Raw genomic sequence first — 17,973 nt, forward strand, 5'->3', positions numbered from 1 at the left:
CGTCACCAGGACCCCCGCCCCCCAAATGATCCCGCCTTCCCCCCCGCAACCCCGCCTCTGCTCAGGCTCCCGGGGGCTGAGACGGAGCCGGGCGGCGCCGCAGAGTCTGTCCGCAGGCGGGACCGGGCGTGGCGGGTCGTGGGCCGGGCCGCCCCGGGGGCGTGGCCACGGGTCTCGGGTCCACTCAGCGCCGCTCGCGTCCCTCGCGCTGGGCGCTGATCCTGGCACAGGCTCACGGAATTCTGGGGACACGGCGACGCCCCTGCCGGCCTGACTCTCCGCGCCGGAGCAGCCCCCTGCCCGCGGGCGGGATGCCCACGTCGCATAAGGGCAAGTTGTAACTCGTGAGAAGTCGGAGATTCACCAGGGATGTTTTCGCTCCGCGAGGGGAAGGCGGATTTCCCAGCCCCCAGACTCTGGAAAAGGGCGCTCACACCTCCTTGTATTCAGGCCTTCGCTACTCTCGCCGCCGCATCGCTCCCGGTCCCGGCCCGCCCGCGCCCCTCCACGCTCAGCAAAGCTCTCCCTCCCCAGGTCCCAGGAAGCCCCCACCTCCTCCGCTGATTTCACAATCCCTTTTGAGTCCGAGAGGGATCCAACCTCGATGGTTTTCAGGGTGGCGACAGCTGTCCACTTCTCCGCCCGGGGAGGGGGGGGACCCCTGGCTGCACCCCGAAGTCATTGCCCTGCCCCTTCTGCGCCCCAGACCCAAGGCGTCAAGTTCTGGCCCACAGCTCTGAGCCCCCGGCTTGCAAAGGGCACGGGACCCATGGGTCCACTGGTCATTTGTCGTCTCAGCTAATGGAGGGACCAGAGGGAGAAGGGCTGGCCGAGTCAGTGGCAATGTGACAAAGGAGCTGGCCTCCCCATTTCTCCTCTGCCCTCACCTTCAGACAGGAACGCCCAGAGAAGGGGGAGAGCGAGCACTGGTTATCTGTGCAGCTGCGGACGAAAACGAAAGTAGAATTTGGGTTGGAAGCCTCCTTGGCGTTGTCTGACAATTTTAAGATGCAGACACCCCTTCGCCCAACAAGTCACGGTTCCAAGTGACGGGTTCCTCCCAAAGATATTTGCCCACACACGTGCCCGAGACGTTCTGTATGAGGACGTGCATTGTGGTACTGTTTGCGCTAGCGGGGGTCGGGGGGGGGGAATGGAGACAACCTCAAAGCCCTTCCTCAGAGAACTAGTGAGATCACTTACGTGATGAAGCACCTACTGTGTGGCCAGTAAAAAGGAGGAGGAGGGTTTCTGATCTCGAAGGAGTATCGTGAGGGGACAGAGCGGCAGGTAGAGCAGTCCCCAGTGGTGGGAGCCGGTGGGAAGCTCGCACACACATGCACACACACACAGACATACACACAGAAGCTTGCACACGTGTGCACAGACCACAAAGGGGCACCCAGACCTCCGGGGGACACACACACACCCTCTCGCTGCGTTTGAATTTTACGTTATGTGTATGCATGTCCTGGATTTCCCGAACACTGACGTCTTCAGAAATAGAGCATGGGCTGCTCTAAAACAGGGGTGTCCAACCTGCAGCTCTCGGGCTGCATGCAGCCCAGGATGGCTGTGAATGCGGCCCCGCACAAACTCGAAAATCTACCTAAAATGTGATGAGATTGTTTGGTGATTATGTGTCACAGTGTATTTAATGTGTGGCCCAAGACAACTCTCCTCCTTCCAGTGTACCCGGAGATGCCCCAAAGTCGGACACCCCTGCAATAGTACAGACTGTCTCCGGTGAAGGGTCCCCACCCCGTCCCACTGCCCCCCGCACCAGGGACACCAGCATTCCACAGGGGAGGGACAGGGTGAAGGGTTCAAAGGGATGCGCCCTGAGCCAGCAGGTGGCGCTGCGAACACAGGGGCCCAGCCAGTGCAGCCGCCGGGCACGTCACAGAAACACTCGTGTCAGATTCCTTCCGAGTCGCCTGCCCAGCGGCTGCACACTCGGGAGCCTCGGAGCCTGACAGCGTGTCCAGAACTCACACAGGGTGGACTTTCAGGTTAGTGACAAACGGCTCAGGGGAGGCAGCTGTTTGTCTGCAGAGGACGGACCGAAACCTGGGACCCAGCCCCATGGTGTCTGGCCACAGTTTGAAGGAAGAAGAGAAACATTAAATTAGCCAAGGAACCTTTTAGTAAAACAAACGAGACAGAATCAAAGAACTTTGCTGCTCAGATTTTTCTTTGAAATTGCCCGCAGGCTAAGGCCCCCAGAGATGCGCGAAGACAAGACGGAAAGTGCTGCGGCGCAGGGCCCCAGGGGACTACTTTGAAGACGTCAACGCTGCCGTGGACGCACATGGCCCTGGCTCCCTGGGCGCGGCGGCGGGGCGCTTAGCTCTTCTTGCGCAGCTGGTTGTACTGCGCGCGGCTCAGGATGGGCTCCATGACGCTGGGCCGGAAGAAGCTGTCGCTGACCCTGCGCGCGGGCTTCTCCCGGGGCGCGGCCGGGAAGGCCGGGCGCGTTGTGGCGGGTGGGTCCGCTCTGTCGTCCAGGCTCTGCACCCTCGCGCTGCGCAGGCTGCCTCGGGGCTGCCCCGGGCGCGCCGTGGGCTCCGGGCTGGCTGATCGCGCCACAGACGCCCTGCGCTCGGTCTCATCCGGCGGGTTGTCGATGTCCCGGAACTCGCTCTCAGGCTCCATCAGCGACAACCTGGGGAGCTGAGGACCGGGCAGCCCCATCAGGGTCGGGTGGGTCTCACCTTGCACCTCCCACCCATCACCTCCGGTCCCCCGCCTCCCCGGAGCAGCCGTCAGAGGGGCACAGGCTGGGTGGTGCGACAGGGGCTTCTGGTGCAGCTGGATGGGATGCTGAGGGGAGACAGCTGTGCCCCGCCTGCTCTGGGGTCCCCACGGCCCAGACCCCCACAGCAAGGCAGGCTCCATGACGAAGCGGCTGAACCCCGGGGGGGGGAGGGGTCTTTCAGTGGCCAGTCTCCCTGCCCCATCCTGGGGCCCATCCAGTTTTAGCCTAGGCACAGCCCACACACCGCCCCCGCCCGGGTCAGGGCGTCCCTTCCCGGCTCTGTTTTGGGCCCGAGGTGGAACAGCTGGCTGCCCAGCCCCTGGCAGACGTCTTGGGACGACTTCGACCCCTCAGGGGCGGGGGGCGGAACTCACCGGCACGTAGTGCACCACCGTGTCCACCACGTTGTCCGTCACCCCCTTCAGGGCGTCCGACAGGGACATGGCCCGCCCCTTAGTTGGGGCGGCAGCGCGGGCTGGCAAGAGGCCCAGCACCCGCCCCGCCGTGCCCAGCACCGTGGCAGGCGCCCAGGTCACGACGGCGACGGTGCCCCGGAAGGCCTTGTGCATGGCCTGCGCCACGCTGCCCAGGAGGCCCCGCGGCCCGGGCGGGGCTGCCACCTGGGGAGAAGAGCCGGTCAGCCCCTCCCGCAGCAGCTCCCGGGCCCGTCCCCCCCGCGCCCCCTCCCCAGGGCTGGGGGCGGAGAACGTGGACCCTGGCCCTGCCACCCGCCGTGTGGCCTCGGGCAGGCCGCGTCCCCTCTCTGCACGCGTGCACAAGCCTCTGCCCCGACTCTCTGTCTCCTCCGGGGCCGCCGTGGGGCCGGCCGGCGGGAGGGCGTGGAGGGTCTGCCCGCTGCAGTGCAGGCCGCGCCCCGGGGCCTCTGCCTCTTGCCCGCCCCTCTGCGGGCCATGGGGCCTGCGGGCTCCCACGCCCCCTCGGCTCTGCTCTTACCTCACTGAGCTTCTCCTCGACCTCCTCCTCTTCCTCCTCCTCCTCCTCCTTGCTGTCCTCCCCCTCGCTGTCCGTCTGGTCCTCGTGGTCCTCGTCCTGGGCGGCGGCGAGGCTGTGCAGCCAGGGCACCCGCACCTCGCTCCGCCGCCGGGACACCACCTGCATGGCCGCCGACGCGCCCCATTGGGCCAGGCTGCTCTGAGGGAGCAGAGGGGGGGGTCCCTGGCTTCAGCCCCCGTAGCCGAAGTCCCTCGCCCGGGGGGTAGGGTGGGGAAGGGCACAGGGCCCAGCCCCAGCAGACCGCTCTTACAGCTGGTCACCGCGTGGTGAGTGCCCACGTCTTTAGCGGACAGCGCCGGGGACCGTTCTCAGCGCGCACCTGGGCGACCAGCACAGGTCGCGGTGGGGACCATGTTCGGCCGCCCAGGAGACTCCCTGTGCCCCCTGCTTGGTCAGCACCCCCTGCCGGACACCGCATGCTGACCTCTCTCACTGGTTCTGCCTATTTCTCGACTTCACACGAATGGACTGTGACACGGAGTGTGTTGTCATGAAGGGCTTCTCTCGTTCAACAGGACACCGTGAGGCACCCCTCCCTCTTTCCCGGGTGACATCCCGCCGTGGAAATACGCCACACCCGCCCCTACGGCGCTGGGCGTCCAGGTTCTCGCTGCCCTCGGCTCAGGAGAAAGCAAGCCGAGGCAGCACTTGCCGCAGCCGTCTGGGGGACCGTGCCTCCCGTTTCTGCTGGTCACTGGGCATGTGTGCGCACCTGAGCCGGGTCCTGGCACATCCCTGAGAGGGAAACCATCGGGCGGGCCAGGGCGGCCGCGGGGGAGGCCAGCAGGGCCCCTGGTTAGCAGTCCCCAGTGCAGGGGACATGGGAATGGCCACTCCTGCCTTTCTCTTGGAGCCAGGGAAACCAGCACACAGTAGGTTCACAGCAAACATATGCCTTGGTGAATAGGCCAGGCCAACGATGCTTTTGAAAAGATCCCCCAAGTGATGGCTGAAAAGTGTGCGCTGACCTCTGTGCTTTGATACTGTGTTTATGTCCGTCTCTGGCCTCGGCTGCTCACACGCACAGAGGGACGGGGTGGGGGGAGAGAAGTTGGCCCTCCCGGGGCCGGGGAAGGGCAGCTGCGCCTTTGGGGCGGCAGATGGCGAATCAGAAGCCCCCAGGAGGAAAATCAGACACCTGGGGTCACACGGGGACACTGCCCAGCTGGGGCTGTCTCCGAGCCTTGGCTGTCACCGACGACACTCCCTGGTGCGGGACAGCAGCCGGGGGTCCCTGCTCCCCCCCAGGCGGGAGGGCCCGGAGCAAGAGCACCAGCTGGGGGGATGAAGGGGGGTGGGACCGGTGGGAGCACGGGAGACAGAAACGGGGGTGGGCTGGCCTTGCTCTCCCCCTGTGGCCTCGAGTACTGGCCCTCGGCCCTTCAAGATCCCTCGTCCTGAGACCCAAAGTCCAGCCCAGGCCGGAGCCAGGCAGAGCTCAGGGTGGACACTCACCAGGGGCGACACGCCGGGGACCCACATGGCCAGGGCGTGGCCCTGCTTCAGCACCTGGGCTGTGGTCTGGAAGGTGTGCCGGGACAGGGTGTTGGCCAGGGCCCCCACCCTGCTCGCGAGGCTTGGCTTGGTCTTGGGAGGCGCGCGGGGGTGCTGGCGGCCTGGAGCGGGCTCTGGGGGGGGCCAGACGGGTGAGGGGCGGTCAGAGGAGCTGCTGTCCCAGCTCCCCCGGCTCCGCTGGGCTCCCCTGGCGATGTGGGCCGCTCCCTTCCCCCTCCCAGCGGCCGCCCCTGCTGACTCCGATTCCCAGGGAGCACGGGGCCCCTCACCCCCCACAGTGAGCCTGCCGGCCCCTCCCGGTGGGTACCTGACTCGTCCGTGGCTGGAGGGAGGAGGCACTCGACCACCTTCTCCACGCCGCTCAGGGCCAGGTCGGCCCCTCCCGAGGCCAGGCGGCCGGCGCGGGTGCCGGCGGCGTACTCGGCAGTGCCTTTGGCCACCCCCCAGGCGAGCTCACAGCCCGCCAGGGCCGCCCCCAGGACCTTGTCCGAGGTGCTGGTGATGGGCACGCTGATGCTGTTGCGGGCGCTGCGGAGGCGGGTGGAGATGGTGTCCTTCAGCTCAGACGCGATCTGGGGGCGTGGGGAGGAGGGCCGGGCTCGCTTAGAGGCCCAGGGCACTGATCTTTGTCACGGGAGACCACTCTAGAAGCCCCACACCCAGCACGGGTGGGACTGCACCCCTGTGGTGGGCAGACGAGCTCAGAGACCGGTGCCCCGAGTCCCCTGGTGCAGCTGAGCCCACGGCAGAGCCCCCGGGACCGTGCACCCAGGGGGAGGGTCCCTCCAGCCTTGTGGTCCAAAGGGTTGGACCGTGAGGACGTGGGACCGCCAGCCTGGGGTCCGTGTGACCCGTGACCTTAGGCGGCTGCAGTCACCACTCGGTCCAGCAGAGGCCCATGGGGCGTCTCGGGGAGAGGAGGGTCAGGAACAGGGGGACCCCTCCTTGTGCCTGCCGGCACCAGGAAGCCTGCCTCCGTTTGGCTCCCTGGGGGGAGGGGGATGCACGCCGAGTGGCCTCTGGGGCAGGCAGCGCCACCGGCCTCGAGGGCGCTGGCCGCAGGGACGAGCCGCCCCGTCATGGAATCCACAGCTCGCACCCCAGCCCTGGAGGCAGTGGGGGGCACCCAGGGCGAGGAGGGAAGGGCTCACCTTTTCGGGGGGGTACTGCAGGGCGGGGATCCTCTCCTCCAGGTGGTCCAGGCCCCGGCAGGCCAGCTCGTTGGCAGCTATGACTGAAGCAAAGGGCCGTGCCGCGGTGAGCCGCCCCGCGCCGGGAGGGCCCAGCCGTGGCCTCTGTGCCACGGAAGGGCCCAGGGCCTCACCCCCAGCCCCGCTCTCTCCAGAGCCTCACGCCGCCGCCTCTGGCCCCTTCTCCATGCCCCCTGGAGCCAGGCCGGAGACGGGCCGGCTTCTGCCCCCGTGTGGGAGCCCGGGAGTGAGGCAGCCCCGCCTGCAGCCAGGTGCGGCTTCCAGCCGGCCGCAAGCTGCCTGAACCCCCGGTCCCTCACTGTCAGGCGTGGACGAAGGGTGCTGCCCCCGCCTGTCACGAGCTGGTACATCAGCCGCTGGGCCCGGAGGCCTCCCCTGGCCCTCCACTGCCCACAGCCCCGCAGGCTGGCCCTGCGGCCGCTGGCCCTGCCTCCGCGGGCCCCTGTGAGTTCCTGCTGCTGGACCGGGAGCTGCGGCGGGTGTCTGGTCTGCCGCAGCCTCACTGCCACTGCCGCCCGCACAGCTCTGCCCGCCCCTCCTGCCTGCCCTCTGGCCCGTCACTGTCACCCAAGGGGAATGCCCGCTGGGCATCTGGAGAGGGGAAGGGACGCGTCTGTGCCCACATCTGCACCCGCAGAGCCTCGGCGCCTGCAGCTGTAGCTGAGAAGACTAGGTGACGAGTCGGACAGACACGGGGGCAGACAGACAAGCCTCTGTCAGGTGACCGGACAGAGGGGCGGGAGGACTCACACTGGGTGGACAGCCTGCGGACCACCGGCTCCATGCTCCAGGCGGCCAGGCTGCTGGCACCCTGCACGCCCTTCTCGTAGGCGCTGCACACGGAGGCCACCAGCGGGTGGGCTTCCTTGGTGCTGGCGTAGGTCTTCTGCACGCACTCGCACGTGCCGCTGACCACGGGCAGCTGCAGCACCCGCTGCAGCACGTTCTCCTGCTCCTGGCACGGGGGTGGGGGGGAGCGGGGGTGTTCACACGGCCCCGCACCCACCCCCCGGGAAGGCGGCCCCAGGGCCCCGGAGCCCTCTGGTGAGGTCAGCCCACTGGTGAGCCACCCCCCACTGCCCTGAACCCCTGCCAGGCACCTCGCAGCCCAGGCTCGACCCCCAACACTGGACACGCTGCCCCAGCCCCTTCCCACACACGGCAGCACAGGCTGCGCCCCAGCCCCGAGTGGACATGCACGGGGCAGGGGGGGCGGGGGGACAGGGCACGGGCTTCTGCCCCAGGCCCTGTCTCCTCTCCCCGCCCCAGCCAGCCTGTCTGCCCCTTCCCCCCGAAGTCCTTAGCTTTCCACAAGCACCTCTGTCCCCCCGGGCCTCTAACGGAGCCCTGCCACACTCGACGCGGGCAGGGACCACGCGGACGGGGCGCTCCCTGAGCCTCAGCGCTTCCTGCTCCGAGGCCCCCGAGCCTCCTCCCCTCGCTCCCACCGAAGCCCTGGTCGCTCACCGGGCGGTCTCCGTCCAGCAAGGTCGGGCCCTTGTTGACTGCCATCGCCGCTCGTCACGCTGCAAAGCAGAGCGCCCAGGTCCGTCAGTGAACCCTCCGCGCCGGACCTCCAGGGTCGCCCCCGCCCCCTGCACCTCTCACGCCCCCTCGGGGCCCAGGCTGCCCTGGAGGGGTGCTCGGAGCCCCAGCAGGAGGCATGGGGTCGGAGGGCGAGTGGCAGCCCAGCAGCCGGGCCTTGGAGCCCCACAGGGATGCGGCGCCCACAGCCGGCCTGTCCCCACGGGCGCTCCTTACAAGGATCCGGGGCGAGGAGCAGAACACGAAGGTCGCTTTAGGAGTTAAGAGGTTTTAGCTGAAGTTCAGGGGCTCTTCAGAGCTAAAACAGACTAGAGTAGGTTTCGGGTGTAGTCTTTTTTTTTTTCTTTTTAATGAAAAAGTTCTGCATTCCACCCTCCCTTTCTAAGCAGGCACGTGTGCCGGGCCCCGCTCCACGGTCCGCCGGGCGGGAAGGCGGTCACCGGGAAAGCCGGCGGTCCCGGCAGCTGTCTGGGAGAGCGAGTGGCCCCAGACCCTGGACCCCAGCCTCTCACCCACCCACCCACGCACCGGGCAGGCCTCTGCGGGGGGATCCCCAGGAGACCCTGCTCCCCTTCCCCCGGTGGCGTATTTCCCTGAACTCTCAGCAGCCAGCCAGGTAAGACGGGTCGGGCAGGTGGCCGGGGACCCGCACTCACTCTGGCTGAGGCGCCTCCGTCCCAGAGCCCAGCTGCAGAGTGTGGCTCTGACAGAGGCGGTGGCAGTCCCTGCGAGGCGTCTTGGGCAACTCGGCTGACGCCTCCCCGCAGGGGGAGGGCGGAGAGGAGGAAGCCAGCCTGGTCGCTGGGTTGCCATGGTTACCTGACCCAGGGTCCCTGGGGTGCGGCCCAGGTTCCGTGAGACTCAGCCAACTAGGAGGGAGGTGGAAGGGGCTCCAGCCTCGGGGCAGCGACTCCCCCGCAGCCACTGCCTGCCTTGCAGTTCCGTGTCGTGTCCCCGGGCCCCCCTCTCAAGCACCTGTTTCCCGGAGACAAGGTGTCGGGCTCTGCGGCGCTAAACTGGAAAGCTCTGACGCTCCGTAATCTTTGGCTCCTCTTCCCCGCGGGTCCTGTGGAGCCGGTTTCCACCCCGGCCCTCCGGACCCACGACCGGGAGAGAAGCTCTGAAGGGTGAGATCGAGCCCCGCTCAGGCCGTGCAGGGAGCCGGAGCTGGGGCCGACTCCCCAAGCCAGGCCTTCGAGGGAGCAATTTCAACCCCTGGGACTCCCAGGTCTCAGGGTTTCTGGAGCTCCGGCTGGTCTGACACGCCACCAGGACAGGACGCGCAGCTGCAGAGCCGCCTGGACTCTGTCTGGTCTGGGAACGTGCATGCTGACCGGGAGCCTGTGGCGGAGGACTGTCGCCTCGCACCCCTCCTTAGCGACGGCTCGGGTGCAGCCCCGGGCTCCGGGCCCGGGGGGTGGGGGCACGGGACAACCACAGTTCTCGGGTGTCCGAGGGGGGCCTTTCAACGAAGGTGGACGGCAGCAGAACGGAACTTCCTGCGCCGGTGCGGGGGCAGCTCTGTCTCCCGTCCACGCTAAGCTGCAGGCTGCGGGCCGCGGAGAAAGAGGCAGAGGTGGGCGGGGGAGCGGTTTGACGCCCGGCCCCCGGAGTCCGGTCTGCGTCCGGGACCCAGGAACGCAGGAGGCGCGAGGCCGGGAAGGGGAGAGAGTCCGGCAGGGAGCCTCCCAAGGAAGTACGATGGTACCTGACACATTCGGCGCTCACGGCCCCCACCTGGACTCCCAAACGTGAGGCCGTGATGGAGAGGGAGGGGGGTGTCTGAAGGGGTGGCCTCTGCCCCGGCTCTGAGGCCCAGGACACGTGGCCCACGGGGCGTGTCTGGAGAGCGAACCTGGGCCAGAGGGCAGCCCCCACCTCTGGAGCAGTGGCCGCGGGCCAGGCGGAGCGCCGGGCTCCGTGCCGGAACGCTCTGCTGCCAGGGCTGGTCCCTGGCCCCTGCGGCAGCGGCGAGGCCAGGACGTGGGTGAGAGGGGAGCGTGGGAAAGGGCGCGCAGGGCCCCCGGGACGAGCCGTCTGCTGCAGCCTCAGGGACACAGGCACCTTCCTTCTTTCCTTCCTTCCTTCCTTCCCCAGCCCCAGGGGCCGCCACCCCCTCCACCACCCCCTCCCCACTACCACCACCAGCGCCGCACCAGCACGGTGCACCCCATAAGTGAGCACGACACTGGCACATTCATGTTGAAGACCAAGTCCTCGGGGAACACGCTCAGCGGTGAGTGTGCTGGCTCGCACGTCTGCAAGGAGCGTCTCTGGCTTTCCCACAGCTCGTGAGTGTGGGAGCTCGGGGGTGGGGAGGGACCGATGAAAAGGAGGGAGACGCACAGGGAGGCAGGTGCCGGGGCACACAATCTAGGTTCTCCCCACGGCTTCTCGAAGAGGCGTGCCCCCCAGGCCCCCCACCGCTGCCCTAACTGGGAGGGGACGGAAAGCCCACCACGGATGTCACTATGGCCGGCCCCTGGGCGGAGGCCAAACCCCACCGACGGGCTGATGGCGGGGGTGGGGGGGGCCCTCTCCTGGCCAGCAGTCTCGATGGGGTCACCTCGGGGGTCTTTCAACCCAGGTGGTCTACACCCAAGTCCTTCCTCCTCCGCAACGTGGGTCTTGGGGCTCCGCTACCCAACGTGCAGACGGCCGTCCTTTGAACCCTTCTCCATTCCCACAACACATTCACGCACGCATGAGCCAGTCTCGTCTAGAAATTTAATTAGATATGATTAACCTGTTCCGGCAGAGGGTGTGGACCGAGGAAAAGCAGCCGTTTAAGCCTTCCCCCTGCCCTGCCTCAGGGGGTCTTCAGCCTCAGGTGAGGCCAGGCCACGGTGACGGCCCCCACCAGGGAGGACACGAGTCCGCACAGCCCAATGACGCCAGGGTGGGACTTGTAGATGCCCAGCTGGTCCAAGGGGATCAGGATGTCGCCGAGGTTCTTCACCGTGTCCAGCAGCAACGGGGGGTGCTTCCGCAGGGAGCGGAATAAGAGCAGGAGGAAGGACTGCAGCCATTCCGTCTCCTCGTCGGCCACGCTGTAGCCCAGAGGCTCCTGGGAGGGCGACTTCCCGCCCGCCGCCCGGTCCTGCGCCGCCTGCTGCATCCGCAGGGAGACCTCATACAGGTCCCTGAGCAGGCTCAGCACGAGCGAGCAGCAGTAGTGCCGCGCCGCCCACAGGCGCCACTTCTCCTGGTCGACGCCGGGGGCGAGCCCGACGCTCCGCCCCCAGAGCACGGTGTCGCAGACGAAGTAGACCACGCGGTTGAGGTGGGCGAGCGTCAGGCACACGCGGGGCACCAGGTCCGAGGCGCGCATGCTCTGCTGAGCGGCCTGCAAGGCGTGCACCACGTTGCCCAGTCTGAGCCCTGCAGGAGGAACCCACAGCGGGCGGCGGTTACCGGAGCAGTGCGCCACAGCAGGGCGGGCAGGGCCCCCGCATCAGGAATGGGGGCCCCCCCGAGCCGGTTTTTTCGCAACAGGCTGTCACTCGAGGCTCCGTCCTCGCTCGGGAGAGGACAGAGACTTTACAGCGCGTCATGGACACCTGCGATAGTCCCGGAAGGCACACAGACAGGGGCTCCTTGGCTGTGAGCCCTCGGCATTAACACGGCCGACCGCATACTCAGCCGCGTGCCTCTCGGGCGCGCGCCGCCCCATCTGCCCATCGCGACGCACACGCCTGTAGAAGAAAGCACTGTGGCCACACAAACTCCAGATGCCTTTTTTTCTTGGAGAGTCAGGTGCCTTACATTTTATTTATTGTACTTTCCACACGCAAGACTGCTTTAAAAACAACAACACACATTATCCATTTGCCAGTTCTCTGGTGCAAACCCCCTCTGACTCCCTCCTGTAGGAAAGACGGTAGGATTTAGGGACGGGACAACTCATGACACTGTCCCGTGTGACTCCTGGTCGAACTCAGTCAGCCATGGCAAGGCATGTCCTCATCCGAGCCGTGATTCAGCTCGTCAGGGACATGCCAACTATTTACACACCGATCACACCCTCAGAGTGAGCCACGGCGCCACCGCGACAGAGCACACGGGGTGATCACCTCACCGGACTCTCTCAGCCTCAGCAAACGCCCTGAAGCAGCTACACCCAGGAAACTTATAGTCTCACAAGAATGTTTGGAATTATTATTATAAAAAATAACAGAAAATGAAACATGTACTGATAACCCTGGGAGCCGGTTCTGGCTCTCACACTGGCCGACTGGGTGACCCTGAGGTCCTTTCTGGACTCCAGAGACCAGTGACCACGGGAGGACCTCGGGCTCCATCCTGACTCTCAAGAAACCCGAGGACGCCCGTTCCTGGTCTGCAAAGCCGTCCGGGGAAGGCGCCTGCCCTTCCCGCCCTGGTGACAACTTAAGTCTCCCCTGGTCGAACTAGTTTTCTCGCTGATCCCCCAATACAAAGGCTGGCTCACTCCGGAGCCTTCACCAGAGGAAACCTCCCTTGGAGAAGGCTCTCCTTCCTCCTCGCAAGTCCACGCCCGCAGGTCCACCTCCTCCGGAACACCTTTTTTCCTCCCCCACCAACACGTCTGCACTAAGTCTACCCTCACCATTTACACCCTGTGATCCCGGCTCTCCCGCAGACGCAAGACTGAGCCTGTACAAGGCGGTGCTCACCAGTAACCGGTCAGCACCCGCTGCTACGCTCCATCAACCTGCGGTGGCGACACTGGGCTCTCCTCAAACCTCCGGGCGGCAGGCCGGAGACCAACCGCTCCTGGAAGCACGGGGTTCCCCAGGGTCCCTTCCCGGGCCGGCGGACTGAACGGGCCCAAAACACTGGCTCCACTTGTCGCCTTCAACCCCAAACCGCGCCACCACTGGTCTAAGAACGCGCATCCACCCGTTTCCTCTAGCGACCCCTCAAGAGAAGGAGGAGAGAGGCGGGCGGTCCAGGACGCAGCTGCTCTGTCCCCGGAGAGAAAGCGCGGGCCCCAGCAGCGGGGAGCTCAGGTCAGGGATGGCCAGGGCGCCCTGTGGCTCCGCGAGCTACAAGCGGACGAACACGGTCCACGTCCCCGGACCGTGACCAACCGGAAGCTGAGCTGGGGCAGCACATGCGCACAGAGCCGGGGGTTTGGGAGGGGTCTGCAGCGAAACCCTCGGCCTTTGTGGCCGGTCGTCCCGCAGGCAGCCTGAGTGGTCGACTTCGTCGGCTAGCCTGGCTGAGTAACGGAGGTGAACGACCTCGGAAGTGTTTGGTGAACTGCAGGGTCCGAGGGTCCGAGCCAGCAGCCGCTGTCCCTCGGAGGGCAGGCAGGGTACTTACATTTCCGGCCAGTGCTCACACTAGACTCCAGGGTCTTGAGCTTCATGACCACCTCCTCTTTGCCAGCTTTAGGCTCTAACAAATATCTAAGCAACATGCATGTGTACTGAGCGGCTCTGAAATGGAAAAAAAAAAAAGGAGAATGACTTACAAACCAAATAAAACGGGCTCACGAGGGAAGGAGAAACAGCGGGTCCTGCTGAAGGTGGGGTTTCCAAGACAACGTCTCACGCCAGCAGCTCCTGCAGAGCAAACTTCTGCAGCAGGCGCTCCACGGGCCGAAGGGGACAGCCCGGGATGCAAACGCAAACGAAGGTGGCGAAGCAGAGCTGGGCGACGGGCGCAGGACAGCCCCCGGGAGGCCTGCTGCCAGCACCGAGCAGCGGGCACCGCCCCCGGGGGGACAGGGCACAGAAACCCCGCATGCTAAGTCAGCAAAGATGCATAGGCTTTATGTTCTCAAGTGCAGAATGATTTTGCCGGTTTCTAAAATGAACTCCCCCCCCCCATGGAGTTAACCAAGTGCCAATGGGAGGGAGACACAAACTACGGCCGAAGGAAAAGCCTGCGGTTCAACCACTGCTTCACGTTTCGTAAGGACCAAATACACACCCTTCCACAACTCAGTTTAGATGTCTTTCCAAACCAACCACTACTTTATATAAAAGGCAGACTCACTCCTGTTTAACAGCACGGAATGTCCAAGAGAGTGATTATTGCCACAACTACAGATAGCAAGGCCTGAGCAGCAGGAAAGGGACGAATGAGACATTTTACATCCCCAGAGCGAACATCTAAATGCATTTATAAAGCAGGTACCGATGTCCTGCTGTCCCTGTGGCTGCGTTTGAATCCTCTCACGCTGTAAGTATTACTCTCGTGCGGAGCAAGGCCCTTTCCTCTGCCCTCAGGGTTCTTCTGGCTGCTCTAATAAATCTATATGAGACAGATTAACAAGAGAACAACAACCACATTTAATTGCACATGTTCGCACGGGAGCTCCACAAACATGAAAGGCTCACACACAGAAAGGGAAACTGAAGCATGTTTGGCCTTCTGAGCTGAGGATGAGGTAAGGCGCCTTGGGGCTTCAGAGGGGAGGAAGGGTGTTCTCAGGACAGTGAGATGCACTGATGGTCAATAATAGAAGTTTGCTCTGCCCTATAGGTCATAGAAAGTTATTGCTGGTGACAACTCTTTTTTTTTAAAGATTTTATTTATTTATTTTTAGAGAGAGAGGAAGGGAAGGAAAAAGAGGGAGAGAAATATCAATACACGGATGCCTCTTGCACGCCCCTTACTGGGGATCTGGCCCATAACCCAGGCAAGTACCCTGACTGGGAATTGAACCAGCGACACTTTGGTTTGCAGACCGTTGCTCAATCCACTGAGCCACACCAACTAGGGCTCTGGTGACAACTCATTAAGCACAAGGCCCCTAATTTAAATTCTTCCAGGTAGTTAACGGGGATGGGACAGAAATTCCTCTTGAGCCTGCAGAGCACTGTTTGCCTTTAGCTCAAAATCACCCACATATCACTAAGGCACACCTTGGGGTGACTCGCTCTGAACCCCTACACTCAATTAAAATGTAGCACATTTTCCCAAATGGTGAACTTGTTATTGGGGGATGAAGTAAAAAATAATCCCCCCCCCAAAGCACGCCTGCCAGCTGCAGGGCTCAAAGTGGCCACACTCCCAGTTTGGACTAATAAAGGACCTAACACAGGGCCTCCTTTCCCGAACGCCAGTCTGTTCACAGGCGCCGCAGCTCTCCAAGGGGATTGGGCAATGCATGCGAGAGCTTTCAGATCTTGCTGAGTAAGCAGATCCTAAACAATTGTTTTACTAACCAGTCTCGCTGATAACCTTGCAGGGTAGAGCCTGGGTCTGCTGGAATCGGAGGCTCCTGTCTGAACGAAGCTTGTACATATTGCAAACATTTTTTACATCTTTCAGATTAAGGAGAAAGGTCGCTTGGCTTGGTAGTTAAAGGGGGTGGGCCCTGGAGCCTACCGTGACCATGGAACTCTCTCAGCTCTGCCGCTTAAACCTTCTGCTTCAGCTTCTCCCTCTGTGAAATGGGGGTGGTTTGAGCAGCCTCCCCACAGGGCTGGATGGCAGGTCGAGACCCACTGAAAATGTCACTGGGCCTGGGGTCGCTTCCTAAAGTCTCATTACTGGCGCTATTCTCACCGGTCCGTTTGCATTAGCACTTTACAGCCAGAAGAGGAGGAAAAGCTGCTAAATCAAACTGTAAAACTTTTTTTTTAATTATTGAGCAAGAATCAACCAAAAGGAACATCATGAACTACGTAGTATTAATGCAGCATAGGTGTGCCTGCTGTTTATGCTGGGCTCTCACACCGCACTTTGTTTTGCATTTCGTTTTCGGGGTCACAAAACCCCCACCAAGGCAGGCAGGGCACCAACGCAACGTGAAGGACGCAACTCGGTTCCGTCTCTCCGTATGCACGTCAAGCGCTATTGGAAGGCTGGCTTCCTAGCCACAAATGCCAACCCAAAGTATGTTTGCTTATTTATTTATTTATTTTCACCGAGGACAGGCTCCTTCGTTGATTTTTGGAGAGGAGAGAAACATCCATCGGTTGCCTCTTGCAGGCGCCCACACCGGGGACCGAACCCGGGTTAGGGGGCTCTCCAACTAACAGCTACACCTGGCCGGGGCCCAAAGTTACTTAAAACAAACAAACAACAACAACAACAAAAAAAACCCCACTTGCTCGGAGTACGCTGGGCTGAGAATCCACTGTCCCCAGGTTTGCTGAAGGGGACTCCGACTCGTGTGACAGGCGGCGGGCTCGCGGCGGTGGGGGCTCCCGAGCCATCCCCACCGAATTCGGGGTGAGAGGGCTGCACCCAAAGTCCTCCGGTCGGCGGACGGGAAGTGCTGGGAGCCGCGGGCACCTGACTCACCTGAAGAGCCGGTCCCGGCCCTGCGTCTGGTTGGTAAAACGGATGAAGGCCTCCATGGCGCCCGGCCCGCGGGCAAGCGACACGCTGGGCTGGGTCGCGAGTCCTCTGGGACGCCGCCGTCTCCCGGCGGGAGGGCAGGGCTCGGGCGGCCGGAGGGGCTGGGTCTCTCCGCGCGCCGGGCCGGCGCATCTCTGGGAGTGCGCCTACACGGTCTTCCGGTCCAGGCCGGAAGTTGTGGTTACTAAGGCAACGTCACGCCACGGGCCAGGTGAGCAAACCCCGCGCTTCGGCATTGCGGTGCTGTCGCTACTCACACGCCCTTGGACTTCTCCTGCATCCAGAGACTTCTAGAGGGGCTCTGGGGGTGGGGGGCGTCTCCCGGTCTCTGGTGTCCTCCGGAGGTGCCGCGCGTCCCCGTAGATCCTGTGTCCTCCGGGAACCCCAGATGGGATCCTGAATGGAGATTTCCCGAAACTTCTGCTTGGGGACTGAAGGGCCCAATAATTTCCCAGGGCTGTGCCTCCTCTTCCTGGAGCTACACCAGCTGCAGATCTGGGGAAGAGCCGGGTGAAGCGGGAGAACTTCCTGTTAGGATTACGAATACAGAATAAAGATTGATGCTTGAGGAAATCCCAAAACGGTTCATATGAACACAGCGGGGACAAAAATAGATTATCGTGACCTTGCGCGACTGAACGTCTCCCCTGTGGGGCTTGAAGACATGGAACCCCGTTCATTCCACAGCAGCAATTTTATAACATGTACCCCCTGTAATCACAAAGTTAGGTTTCCTGTTTTTACAATCGTGAGTCCCTTTCCTCAGGCCTGCCCCCGACACTCGCAGGCCCCAGGGGAAGCAGAACAAATAGAGACCCACATACCGTATCTTTAAAGATTTAAAAGTTTCAAATCAAAGTAACGCATTGTTAAATAAAATGTGTTCTGTTCTGCTACCTTGACAAATACACTTTCACAATGATCTAGAAGTTGTTTCACGCAATACTGGGCCGTGGGGAGAGCTGTCCATGGTCCTTCCCCACCCCCTTCCCTTCTTCCCCTTCCTGGCTCCCTGCTACATCACTAAGAGGGGCCTGGCCTACAGCTGTGGATCCTCCAAGCCACACCCGCGTTCCGCTGCGTTCAGAGTCCTACAAGCAGCCACGTCCCAGTCACCTTTCAGGTCTAGGGGTGCACACACTGGCAGCTAAGAGGAGGGCTGGGAAAGAGACTCGCAAGCATCGTTTGGGCAGTAAATTTCAGGGGCATAGTTCCCCTGAACGTGGTCTAGACCCCAGAAGGAGGCATCTAGACTTGGGGTGGTGGAATCTCTCAGCCCCACAAATCCACTCAACCTTTGCCCAGGGAGTGCCTGGAGTGCGCAGACGGCCAGAAGTACTCTCCAAGTTCATATCCCGGGGCAGGGCAGTAAGGCAAGAAAATAAGAATTTGTTGCAGGCTGGCCCCATACCCCACACCGCAGTGCTGAGCTCTGGGCCTCAGGTATTAGGTTGATGGGGGACACAAGTAAATAGGTAAGCACAGAGCAAGTCAGACAGCAATTATGGGACGTGCTTGAAGTGCCTCTCGTTGCAGGCGAGGGAAAGGAAAAGGAGAATCAGATTTCACTCCTCACCTGGCTGGGGCACAGCCGTCTGCAGACAAGGAAGAGCCAGGAGAAGACGTGAC

The 17,973-nt window shown here is 63.1% G+C and overlaps 2 protein-coding genes across 5 annotated transcripts; both read right to left on the reverse strand.

Moving 5' to 3' along the window:
• Nucleotides 1-2,136: 2,136 nt before the first annotated feature.
• Nucleotides 2,137-8,813, reverse strand: PLIN1 (perilipin 1). Of its 3 annotated transcripts, XM_045824836.1 has the most exons (10): nt 8,700-8,748; nt 8,260-8,351; nt 7,966-8,024; nt 7,249-7,453; nt 6,439-6,521; nt 5,595-5,859; nt 5,228-5,400; nt 3,713-3,910; nt 3,133-3,378; nt 2,137-2,673 (listed from the first exon to the last, which is right to left on the reverse strand). In XM_045824836.1, the coding sequence occupies exons 3-10, from the start codon at nt 8,008-8,010 to the stop codon at nt 2,347-2,349; spliced, it is 1,542 nt and encodes a 513-aa protein (XP_045680792.1). In that variant the 5' UTR covers nt 8,011-8,024; nt 8,260-8,351; nt 8,700-8,748; the 3' UTR covers nt 2,137-2,346. The 3 variants fall into 3 exon arrangements, with proteins under 3 accessions (XP_045680792.1, XP_045680790.1, XP_045680791.1); XM_045824834.1 differs by lacking the exon at nt 8,260-8,351 and having other exon boundaries at nt 8,700-8,813; XM_045824835.1 differs by lacking the exons at nt 8,260-8,351; nt 8,700-8,748 and adding an exon at nt 8,572-8,690.
• A 1,944-nt stretch (nt 8,814-10,757) lies between these two features.
• PEX11A (peroxisomal biogenesis factor 11 alpha) lies at nt 10,758-16,583 on the reverse strand. Of its 2 annotated transcripts, XM_045824852.1 has the most exons (3): nt 16,288-16,578; nt 13,351-13,466; nt 10,758-11,424 (listed from the first exon to the last, which is right to left on the reverse strand). In XM_045824852.1, exons 1-3 carry the CDS (start codon nt 16,341-16,343, stop codon nt 10,853-10,855), a joined length of 744 nt encoding a protein of 247 aa, XP_045680808.1. In that variant the 5' UTR covers nt 16,344-16,578; the 3' UTR covers nt 10,758-10,852. The 2 variants fall into 2 exon arrangements, with proteins under 2 accessions (XP_045680808.1, XP_045680809.1); XM_045824853.1 differs by lacking the exon at nt 13,351-13,466 and having other exon boundaries at nt 16,288-16,583.
• Between the last annotated feature and the right edge of the window lie 1,390 nt (nt 16,584-17,973).

This window comes from Phyllostomus hastatus, unplaced genomic scaffold (genome assembly GCF_019186645.2).
Source record: "Phyllostomus hastatus isolate PE091 unplaced genomic scaffold, TTU_PhHast_1.1 phas_scaffold_555, whole genome shotgun sequence".
Lineage (NCBI taxonomy): Eukaryota > Metazoa > Chordata > Mammalia > Chiroptera > Phyllostomidae > Phyllostomus > Phyllostomus hastatus.

Bases quoted from the DNA above. Each gene is read 5' to 3' on its own strand.
- PLIN1 (XM_045824834.1), bottom strand. From the start codon at position 8,010: ATGGCAGTCAACAAGGGCCCGACCTTGCTGGACGGAGACCGCCCG. The intron at 5,860-6,438 runs GTGAGCCCTTCC...CCACGCCCCCAG, and splicing joins TGCAGTACCCCCCCGAAAAG to ATCGCGTCTGAGCTGAAGGA. The intron at 2,674-3,132 runs GTGAGTTCCGCC...CCCGGTCCTCAG, and splicing joins CGGTGGTGCACTACGTGCCG to CTCCCCAGGTTGTCGCTGAT.
- PEX11A (XM_045824852.1), bottom strand. From the start codon at position 16,343: ATGGAGGCCTTCATCCGTTTTACCAACCAGACGCAGGGCCGGGACCGG. The intron at 13,467-16,287 runs GTGAGTCAGGTG...TTTCCATTTCAG, and splicing joins GGCCGGGACCGGCTCTTCAG to AGCCGCTCAGTACACATGCA. The intron at 11,425-13,350 runs GTAAGTACCCTG...TTCCTCCTGCAG, and splicing joins TGTGAGCACTGGCCGGAAAT to GGCTCAGACTGGGCAACGTG.